Source organism: Pipistrellus kuhlii, unplaced genomic scaffold, assembly GCF_014108245.1.
Source record: "Pipistrellus kuhlii isolate mPipKuh1 unplaced genomic scaffold, mPipKuh1.p scaffold_m20_p_8, whole genome shotgun sequence".
In the NCBI taxonomy this organism is placed as follows: domain Eukaryota; kingdom Metazoa; phylum Chordata; class Mammalia; order Chiroptera; family Vespertilionidae; genus Pipistrellus; species Pipistrellus kuhlii.
Window position 1 is genome coordinate 58,710,285 of NW_023425584.1, and position 12,197 is coordinate 58,722,481.

Here is a 12,197-nt window from a genome sequence, read left to right on the forward strand (position 1 = left end):
ATTTTATGCTATTACATAAAATTAGAAATAAGATTACTAGTTTTATTTTCACTTCTAGATGAATTTTAAAACTTTGATAAACATATTACTTTCCCCCCCAAAACAACAGACTTAATGTTAAGCATATAATCTGGATGTGGGTAAGTCTTTTCAAAGTCCAATAGGACTGACTCCACAGGTTGTGTAGTGATGTCAGACTCACTATCCCAGGACATCATTTAGTAGCAGAAGATTTTGGGCAGTGTCTTTGCTTCATTATCCTAATGTAGGGGTGTCGAACTCAATCAGAGAAGGGGCCAAAATCTAAAATCCAGCCTAAATCGCGGGCCGAATGGTTTACTGAACAGTCATAAACTGTCATTGTGATGGAAACGCAGCGGAGTGCAGTGATGACAGCGCGGTGCGGGCCACATTGCAAGGCCTGGTGGGACGGATTTGGCCCGCTGGCCTTGTGTTTGACACATGTGTCCTAATGTGTAAACAGGGAGAATAAAAGTAATGAACTCAGAGCTTTGTTGTGAGGATTAAGTCATAGAATTCCTACAAATCAGTTAGAATAAAGCCCAAAATAGAGCCAGAACTCAAAAAATCACCTGCTAAATATGTGTTTTCACAACCATCTCAAATGATTTTTCTTGACTTCCAAGTTTGATTGTTTTTTAATTAAAATTACTAGGTGAGTTGTAAAAATCCCTAAAAACTGTAGTCAGTCTCCTTAATTTGAATGGGGAGTATAGAGAAAAGGAATACTATACTATATGCTTAGGCTATGGTTGACCCTGATTTGCCTGGTGACATTCAGTCACTCTACATCTATTTTATTTCAGTGTCAATCTGGTTCCTTCCATATTTAAAATTCTATGTGTCTATGATTTGTTCATTGAGTACTTACAAGACCACTTTTCTAAGAGGTCAGTTTTGCCTTTCAAAAAAACTCGGTAATTACTTTTTATTATCCAAGTATAGTTGATAGTCAATATTGTTTTGGTTTCAGGTATATAACATAATGACCCCATATTTATAAAGTTTATGAAGTGATCACCATGATAAGTCTAGTAACCATTTGTCATAGTACAAAGTTATAATCCTAGAGGCCCGATGCACAAAATTCCTGCAAGTGGCTTGGCCCCTGCCTCTGCAGCAGCTGCCTCTGCCTTTCCCCACCACTGCAGCTTCATTGGAAAGGTCATCCAGAAGGACGTCTAGTCTAATTAGCATATTACACTTTTATTATTATATATTGCTGAATATATTCCCTAGGCTATACATTACATCCTCCTGACCTGCTGACTTATAGTTGTAATAAGTGTGCACCTCTTATTCCCCTTTATCTTTTCACCTCTGCCATCATTCCCCTCCCCTCTGGCAGTGTTATGAATGCAACACTAACCAATTTGTAGACAAAGTTAGTTTAGCATCTGTTATTGACCTTTAAATAAAGTAACGGGTTATATAACATTTCTATGTAAATAAATAATGTAAAATATATGTAAATAGTCCCCAAAGACTATTTAATACTCGATTATTAAATTAAAAAATAGATAACATTTATATAAAAATTGACTACACACCATTTATATGTAAATAGTTCCTAAATACTGTTCATTTAGTTGAAGATCAACAACAACAGATGTTTAAATTAACTTTACCTCTGAGTTGTCTAGTGTTGCATTTATTACAATACTCTTAATATGCAAATGTTCACTCCGCCTTTTATTTTAATATCAACAGAAATATTTTAAATTATATTTTATTCTTGATGATGTCATGATGGCAACACTTTAGCTCAAACATTTGATATTGCTGAATTCTATATATTACACTATACATTGTTATTTTTGAAGAATTGACATAGATGTTTCCATAAATGTAAACTCTATGTCTATCCCTGAATATCTTTGTCTTGATTTACTTCCTAAAATGTAATTAGAATTGTGTGGTATTTACAAGTCAAACTGATGATTAGTATTAATGTAATGATAAAAATTCAATCTCTTTTTATTTATATTGCTGGTTAAAATAACACTATATTTAATATATAAAATCACTCAGTAACATATAACTATCAATAAAGACTCAAAGGTTAAGAATAATCATATTGTAAAGGATTGAGTAGTGATTATTGTATTTTTATTTCTGTAAAAGCTTGAAGTAATTAGTGAATGAGGTTAATTTGTTGTGCTTTTCATAATTGGCTATTCCATAACCTAGGTCAAATATATTAAACATACAAAAATATTGACTTATGTCCAATTACTTCACACACTTATTGCTTCTTGCACAGCATGAAGATTAATGTTTTTTACAACTAATAATATTGGTCAACCACTACCTAAAAATTGCTCACAGACAATAAATGAGTATAAATGAATTATGTTGCTCCTATCCACTGTGTTTCGCTCCAAATTGAATCTTCCCAGAAGTAGAATTTCTTCATAACATCTAAGAAAACCACTACCTGGCTAAGTTCATATTACTAAAATAAAAAATTGAAAACCTCTTCCTACCCAGAATTATATTAAAAAAGGCAAAATTCTCCAGTAATAAAAATGTTTTTAAAAACTTTAGTGAATTCAATTTTATGAGAGATTTAAATTCAATAATTTAAAGATATACTACTTATAAATATTTAACTTACTTTAAACTAGTTTTCTTCTATTTTGCCCTTAGCATATATTAATAATAAAATCTTTGAAATAGAATTTAGTTTTGTTTAACTGAAAGATCATTACTTACCAGTGCCTTTATAGTATTTTGTACAGTTACCATATTCAATATCTTCCTTTTTAATATCAAATTGAGGCAAGGCAATTTTTTCTAACTGAACAGGATCCCCTGACTGCCAGATAAATCGTAAATCATCAGTTGTGTAACCAACTATAAACAAAAATAAATAAAATTATTAGTTGAAATGCAATTATTAATGCTTTCTTAGTATTTTAATAATTCAAATATTCACACCAAAATAAGAGACATAAAATTGTTATTAAAATTAGGTAGTATCTATAGCCACTGATAAAAATATTAACACAAAAGTTAAAGATAGTTGTCTTAAAGAAAGAACATGTTAAAATAATTAGCATATTATAAATAAAATCCTAGGGTCATATACATTATTTGAGGATTCTGCAATGTCATCAATAAGAAAAAGTAATAAATAAGTGGTACTAGCTTTCGAATCATGCAATATAGTGCCTGGAAAATTTAAAATAAATATAAGCACCAAAATATTTTAAAGAAAATTTTTAAGAAGTAACTACAAATTTCCCTAAAGGGGTTGCATCGCCACAGGAGAGCAATAAAAAACAATCCCTTCTCTTCAACCCTCCCAACCCCCTACCCTGCAACCGGCCTAGTGTCCATCATTATGACATTCTGAAGCACACATTCTGGGCTTAAGTAATGTGGCTACTACTCAGGGATTTATCACATGGGCTTTTACAGCATATAATAACCTACCGTTCAACTCTAAAGTGCATATATTTTTAAAGCAATATTTTATTTCGTCTGATAATAGAATGGAATATGAATACATAGTTGAATTTTTAAATTAAAATACAAAAACACACATATGTATGATATATACACCAACATGGGCACATATACACTAACATCTGAAAAAGCTTATTTTATACTTAGAAAGCAATAAATATTCAAATTTAAGATCCAGATTTAGTAACTTAAAAAAAACCTAAACAGCTAATAATCGTTAATTTTAAAACATATCATTCAACAAGATATGCTTGCATACAAAGTTATTATTGTTTATTCTCCATAGAAATAGGTTATGGTAAACAACTAATCAGGTTAAAGATCCCTTCTATTAGTGTTCATATTTTGAGTTTTATTTTCAAAAGTTAAGCACTTTGGCAAATTAATATTTTTAGAAGTAACCATTTCAATTAGTGCACCTATTTCATGTTTTATGCTATGAAATATATCTGATCATAGAAGCATAGAAAATCCACTTTTGTAAAAAAAATAATGTTTATACACCTATAGAAAAAATGAATGTTTGGTAGGATGTAAATAATATTTTTTAATGTTTTTCAAATTTTCTGCTCTAAAAATGTGGTTTTAACATCAGAAAATTTTAGGACAGCATTTTCTCCTTTACCATGCTTACCTTACTAATTCAAATGAAGATGGCAATTGGAATAAGTTAGAAGTGAACATCTACATCAATTTAACTGTAATACAACATTAGTATAGTACCAAAAGGATTTTTTTTAGTACAAGTTAATGTAGTAAAAGACTAACGATAATCTCCTTAAATAAATATCCTAATGACTATTTGTAATCAAAAGCCTTAGTTTTTACCATTGCTATCTAAGATATTAGTAGAATGCATTGCTTAGAGATTTTAAATATTTTTATTCCTATAGTCATTTAGGGTTTCATTCTACATACAGCTCTCAAGTTGCATTTTGCAGCGTTGTGTATCCATGGGGAACAAGGTCAAGTCCAATGGGCATGAAAGAGTAATAGATAACCTGAAAGTAGAAACAGAGGTCATAGAAGTCATTTAGCATATTTTTACCTGATACGCTGATTTTAAAAAGAAAATATACATGTACAAATATGAAAGATCAAACAGTACCTCATGCTGACAAGGACATCTCCATCCCGAAAAATAAAGAGGAGGATATTCTCCTGGGTTACATCATGAAAATTGGCACTTTTTTCATTGGCAAAAAACAAATCTGGTTTCCACAGACACTTGTACATGGTGGGATCCACTGTCAGGGCATCTGAGCCCCTAAAATCACTGGGGAGCTTCAGCCTTGGATCATTCCATTTTTGTCTCAGGAAAATATTAACTCTATAGTCCTAAGGGAAGAAAAAATGTGTGCAGGAGTGTGTTTATTGCCAATTTTAAGAATATATTCAGTGCCGGATTTAAAAAGGCTTCAATGGTCAGCAGCAGAAATATTTTCCTCTGCTAACATTAACCAGGATTAAAACAGCTCAGTCACTAAATACAAAGAGCTCCATCAGCAGTACAAAAAGACCCTTGTGTCTATTTAATTACTCTCTACCGACATTTCCGCAGCACTTGCTAGCTCAAACGTCAGAATATAACTTTACCAATAATTGCTTTACCTTTATATAAATACAAAATACCAGTTGGTTGGGAATTGTTATCATAAAAGCATGGGAACTGCTAAACATAACCATTATGATTTCCAAAAATCATAATAAAATTTAGTTAATAATAGACAAGAAGCCAGAGGAAAATATTTCTACTTGTCTTTTACTAAGTACTAGTAGAAAACTATAAAAATAATATATGTATATAACTATGTACATTATAAAACACATTATATATGTTTTTCAGAAGGAAAAGGAAAAACTATCAGACATGTAAATGATTACACAGAGAAAATTAGATAATCAAATAAGATTTGGATTATGCAAAACAGATAAAAGCACATGCAAAATATTATGTTATATTCAATTATGGTAGAAAATGTTTTCAAATCTACTAAGTAATAGCTAATTAGGCTTTAGGGTTTTTTTTTTTTTTGTTTGTTTGTTTTTTGTGTGTGTGTGTGTGTGTGTGTTTGTTTAGTTTAGTTTGTTTGTTTGTTTGGCCCATCTCCAAATGCTTTAATTTTAAAACTATGTAAAAATTGAATTATATAAAAAAATTGAATTATATCAAGACACATAGATTTTAAGAAAATGTAAACTTAGGAACTATTTAATAACTTAATACATTATATATTTATCATTGAAATAGGATTTTGGCACAAATTGGGTTGTTAGTATATACAGTCAAACTCAGCATTGAGGCATCAAACTCAGGTCTTTTGATTTTAACTTTTATATATTTTTAAAAAATACATTTTATTTTATTTTGGAGCAATAGGAAGGGAGAGGGAGAGAGAGAAAGAAACACTGATGTGAGAGAGAAACAATGACTGGTTGCCTCATGCAAACACCCAGACCAGGGAACAACCAGAAACATGGTTATGTGCTCTGACCAGGAATCCATTCGGCAACCCTTCAGTAATGGGACAACACTCAACCAACTGAGTCCACACTAGCCAGGGCATGATTTTAATTTTATGTAGTGAACTCAGAATGTCTACAAAAATGTTCTAGGTATAGATTGTATTGGGCTTCATCTTCCTTACTGGTATTTTAAATAACTCAAAATTCATAAAATACTATTCTATTTACCCATAGCCTTTAACATAATAAAAATGAATTAGGTCTTAAATTTCAAATCTAAATAATTAAATAGAAAGAGATGATAGTTTATCTTATCCTATATAATAAAGAGGTAATATGAAAATTAACACTCATGCCATCACAAGATGGCTGTCTACCACCAGGCTGGCAGGGGGGTTAGTGTAGGATAACCAAATGATTGAACAAGCAGGTTGCATGGGGCAATCAGGCTGGCAGGAGGGTTCATGAGGGATGACCAAATTACTCTACAAGCAGGCAGTGTGGGATGACCAGGCCTGCAGGGGAGCCTTGAGGGGCAACCAGGCCAGCAGGGGGAGCAGTTGGGGGTGACCAGGCCAGCAGTAGAGGAAGTTGGGGGTGACCAGGCTGTCAGGGGGGAGGGGGGGCAGTAAGTAGTGACCAGGCTGACAGGGAGCAATTAGGGGTGACCAAGCCCCTGAGGGTGGGAAAGTGCAGTTGGGGGTAACCAGGCCAGTGAGGGGGGGCATTTGAGGGCAATTAGGCTGGCAACCAGGCCAATGGGGGGGAGCTAGGGGCAATTCAGGCTGGCGGGGGACAGTTGGGGGTGACCAGGCCAGCAGCAGGGGGCAGTTAGGGTGACCAAGCTGGCAGGGGTGGGGGGCAGTTAGTGGTAGTCAGGCCTGCATGCAGAGGCAGTGAGGGGTGATCAGGCAAGTGTGTGTTGGGGGGGAAGTTAGGGGTGAACAAGCAGTCAAGTAGGTGAGTGATTAGGAGCCAGTGGTTCCTGATTGTGATAGGGATGTCTGACTGCCAGTTGGAGATTGGGCCTAAACTGGCAGTCGGATATCTCCCAAAGGGCCCCTGATTGGAGAGGGTGCAAGCTTGACTGAGGGGACCCTTCCTTGTACACCAGGCCTCTAGAATTAAATAAGACCTAATGTATTTTCATCTACGGAAAAGTATATAACATACATACATACATTTTATAAATGTATAACATAAAATTAAGCATAAGCAATAAGTAATAACTCTAGAAAAGCTTGGAAAATTTACTTTCTCATACGATCTTTGGACAGTGTATAGTAATTAGAGAGAGTAAAGCACATAATAACAGCAAACATTTACCAAATTATAGATAGTGAAGTAATATTTAATTTGCCTACATTTTACAGCTACTCTAAACTTGATATTTATCAAAACTTCAACATATGAATTGATTTTAAAAAGTCATAAGTAGATGGTTTTGGAATGCCAAAGTCAAATACATTAAGAATTATTATAAACTAACACTGAACATATCTGCACCACTGGTGGAGGGGGCGGGGGGAGAAGAGGGAGTAATATTTTCCCAGTTAAATGAACATGGAATTAAAGAGAGAGATTAAAAACAAATAAAAACAAACCCTAAAACCCTAGAAAATGGAAACCTCCCATGCAGATACATGAATCCCCCCCCCCCAAAAAATATACAAATATTAATATTTTAATATTCATAATGGAACTTAAGTGATTACTTCAGATCTGACTTTGATTGTGACAACTACAGAAATTAACTCAAATATGTCCAAGACAAAGGCTTATCTCCCCCACATAGTAAGCCTTCCAGTAGACATGATGGTGCTTCCTAATAAATGTTCCTATCCATGTCATGTAAACATGTATGGCCTACCACTTGTGAAGACTCATTAGGTTCAATCATTTACACTAATAAAAAGGTAATATGCTAATTAGAGCGGGCCGATGGGACATATTCCAGAAGTCTGACTTTCTTCCAGACAAAGCCATGGTGGCAGGGGCTGAGGCAGAGGCAGTTAGGGGCGATCAGGCCAGTGCAGGAGAGCAAGCAGTTAGGGGGTGATCAAAATGGCAGGCAGAGACAGTGAGTGGCAATTAGGTAGGCAAGCAGAGGTGGTTAGTGGCGATCAGGCAGGCAGGCAGGTGAGTGGTTAGGAGCCAGCAATCCCACAGGGATCAGGCCTAAACTGACAGTCAGACATCCCCACAAGAGGTCCTGGATTGTACTGGGCTGAGGGACCCCCACCTCATGCAGTGAGCCTCTAGTCTAGGGGTGTCGAACTCAATCAGAGAAGGGGCCAAAATCTAAAATCCAGCCTAAATCGCGGGCCGAATGGTTTACTGAACAGTCATAAACTGTCATTGTGATGGAAACGCAGCGGAGTGCAGTGATGACAGCGCGGTGCGGGCCACATTGCAAGGCCTGGTGGGACGGATTTGGCCCGCGGGCCTTGTGTTTGACACATGTGCTCTAGTCTATATATATATAAAAGCCTAAGTGACTGAACAATCTAATGACCTGTCAACTAGTCACTATGACATGCACTGACCACCAGGTGGCAGACACTCAATGCAGGAGCTGCCTCCTGTTGGTCAGGGAGCTCCCACAGCAGGAACGCCGCTCAGCTGACCAATGGGTGCCAGTCTTCAATCTCATGTCTGGAGAGCACAGCTGCAGCAGCGTGAGCCTCTTCTGTCTCTGAGGCAGTGATACCGAGTGGCAGGCTCAGTGGGGCTGGTATGAGCCAGAGTGGCACCGGGCCTGGGCTCAGACTCCTCCCCAGCTGCCTGTCACTTTGCCCACGATTACATCACTTAGGCCGAAACCGGCATTCAACATCCCCTGAGGGGTCCCAGATTGGGAGAGGGTGTAGACCAGGCTGAGGGACCCCACTGGTGCATAAATTCGTGCACTGGGCCTCCAGTTTTCTTATAAAATACCAAATATGTTGCCTCAGTAAATGCACATGGCTGGTGCCCACTTGACATTACTTTGAGCACTGAACAGTAGTCAATTTTAAATTATTTGCTAAGAATAATTTGTGATGATTTGTCAAAATGATTGGTATTCTAAAAGTATATACACTAAAAACTATTTTTATCATCCTCTCTAAGTACCTGGTCTTATTAAGGAAAATCATCAAAATTACATCTTTAAACTATAATATTTAAAATATGCATTCACAATATTATGATAACTTGTTATCAAGAGTCAGTATAAAAAATAGATGAGCCCAGTTGGTGTGGCTCAGCGGTTGAGCATCGTCCTATAAACCAGGAGGTCAAGGTTCAATTACTGGTCAAGGTACATGCTTGGATTACAGGCTTAATTCCAGGTGCCAGGCCTGCAGGAAGCAGCTGATCAATGATTCTCTCTCATCACTGACATTTCTATCTCTTTCTCCCTCTCCTTTCTTCTCTGAGATCAATAAAAATATATATTAAGAAAATAAGAAAATAACTACATGAGGTTGCCCATGTATTTTTTTATAAGCTTGTTATTAAAGCCATGGCCCCTTATTTTGGTCAATGCCCATTATATGAAAATACTCAAGATGAATTCTTTTTTATTTAAGTTCTAATTTGTTTATATGTATATTACTACAATACCATTTTATAGGTATTCACCATTATTAGGCATATTTGACCTAAGTGCTTTACAAAAATACAACTATTTTTCAGTTTATACTATGAAAAGGCTCTCCTGATGTTCTTATATGCTTTTTAGTATCTTATCATGTTTTCATTTCTGTCAAGCAGCTAGGGAACTGAAAGCTAAATCCTATAGCTAACTGGATTAATTTATTTCTCAGATCCTAGTGTGACTATCATTGTATGATTCATTCACATTTAGAACTATTTCTTTGTAGTTTTTGTTATTTTCAAACACCACAAATCATTTCCAAAAAATTGGGATGGATTGAAAATTAATAAAATAACAGTTGAGAGAATATTAGTTGTAACAAATTTACCACACTGGTGTGGATTTTGATGTGGGGGAGACTGTGTATGTGTAGTAGCAGGGTATAATATGAGAATTATGTGCTTTCTGCTCAATTTTTTCCTGCTGTATACACCAAACTGCTTTAAAAATGAGATCTACTGTTAAAAAGTGAATGCAAAATATGCTATGTACAAAGTGAAAGGCAATAAACACAAAGTTAAGAAAAAATTATTTTTAAAAATGTAGATAAGGCTAGAAGATCACTATTGCCCTTCCAGTCCTACTAAAATACTTTCTAACAAGCCCACCTAAGAGCTAAATGGTTTTCCAGGAAAATGTAACGTTCTTTGAACTGTCATTTTCTTTTATTAGGGCCTAGACTCTATAAAGTTATATAACTTATAGAAGATTGATAAATCACAAATTATGCAAATGATTTCTGTCAGGTCTAAGGGTAATCCCAAAAATTATGCATTTATTGCCCTGTGGAACATTAAGTCTGCATCAGATTTAAGAATCTAATTTTAGCATTCTTTCTTTTAATGCAGTCTCCTGAATCCTCCATTAAATCAGCTTTAGTGTTATGCTGGTTCCGTCATTAATGAGTTATATAAATCAATGACATGCCCTACTATATTTGTTAATAACTTTTAAAATAATTATATTTTATCCTCAAAAAGTTGAAAATAAAATAACCATATGATCCAGCAGTTACATTCCTAGGTATATACCCAAATGAATTGAAAGCAGAGACTTGATTATATTCATAGCCATAATATTGTGAAATAGGTGGAAACAACCCAGGTATCTATCAACAGATAAGTGAATAATCAAGATGCAGTATGTATGTATGTGTGTGTATATATATATATATATATACACACACACACACACACACACACACACAATGAAGTATTATCTATATACTAAAGGCCCAGTGCCCTAAATTCGTGCATGGGTAGGGTCCCTAGTGGCTGCTGGCTGCCAGCCTGGGCCTTCCTTCATTCCTCACCACCCCCTGGTGATCAACACACATCATAGTAAGTGATCAAACTTCCAGTTGGTCGAACTCCCTAGGGGAAACTTTAAATATTAGGCTTAACTATATATATATATAGTTATATATATCTCCCTAATGTACAAGTAGACCAAACAACGGAACAACCAAAAAACTGAAAAATCTGTTGCTATGATGTGCGCTGACCACCAGGGGACAAGAATAGAACATGGTGGGTGACAGCAGCAGGTGGCAGAGTGTGGAAGATGGTGGGCATTGGCTGCAGCAGAATGGTAGAGCAGGTGAGCAGGAGTGCTAGACCATGATGGGGTGCCAGTCACTATCATGGAGCGAGCCTCTGGTGGTTACTGAAAATTCTTTGCTCCCGTATGCCGCAGTCCTGCTGTGTGTTTGCACCTGCTGTCAGCACTGGCCCTGCTCATACCCACTGTCGATACTGGAGCTGCGTCTTGCACCCGATGCCGGCAAACAGTGCTGGCCCCAATCATTCGGCACCCTCAGTGGCTACTGGCCCTGATCACCCTTGAGTGCTTCTCTATCTGAGGGGCAACTGGGGCAGCAGTTGCCTTTTGCACCTGCTGATGGTGCCAACCCCGCTAGCACCTGCTGTTTGCAATGGCCCCAATTGCTCCACGCCATCAGCAGTTGCAAGAGGGGCTGGCACCATTAGTGCATGGGAACAGCAGTGGTAGGAGTGGGGCTACCAGCAGACACAGGACCAGGTGCCACAGTAGAAGGGGCTGGCATGGAGGATGGGTAGAGACCAACCCTGGTGCTCACTGCAGTTCAAGCCCACAGTTCTTTTCAGGATGCACAAATTAGTACACTGGGCCACTACTATAGATATAAAAGGCTAATATGCTGAGTTTCCCTTTGCCCACCCTATAAGCTTCTATGACTACCAGGGGGCAGATGCTCAACACAGGAGCTGCCATGATCGAACACCCACAAAGCAACACTCAGGTTCCCCTACGTGGGACACAGGCCCCACCACCACCCTGAAGTGACACCCCTCCAAATCACAGCCAACAATGCTGAAATCCCATGATGCAAAATGAAGTCCACAGCCCAACCAAGCCCAGAAATGGTCTCTGTGGGTGCTGGGTAATGATGTCACATAGCAACACCTACACCTCTCTCTAGCAACAACTAGCCTCCTTGCAGTTTCTTCAGCCCAGGAACACAACCTGTTTTTTATAGCCAGGTTCAAATATTTTACACTTTAACCAAATGTTTGTGAAGCATTTTCCCATGCCTCATTTCACTGTATCCTTACAGAAG

General features: G+C 36.9%; 1 protein-coding gene across 1 annotated transcript in view; it reads right to left on the minus strand.

The window, feature by feature from the left end:
* GLRB (glycine receptor beta) overlaps window positions 1-12,197 on the minus strand; it is a 55,452-nt gene that overhangs the window by 12,898 nt on the left and 30,357 nt on the right. Inside the window, exons 5-7 of the mRNA XM_036424462.2 lie at window positions 4,601-4,830; window positions 4,411-4,493; window positions 2,737-2,877 (exon numbers count right to left, since the gene is read on the minus strand). Of these exons, the coding sequence (XP_036280355.1) occupies window positions 2,737-2,877; window positions 4,411-4,493; window positions 4,601-4,830 (454 nt within the window). The remainder of the gene's footprint in view (window positions 1-2,736; window positions 2,878-4,410; window positions 4,494-4,600; window positions 4,831-12,197) is intronic.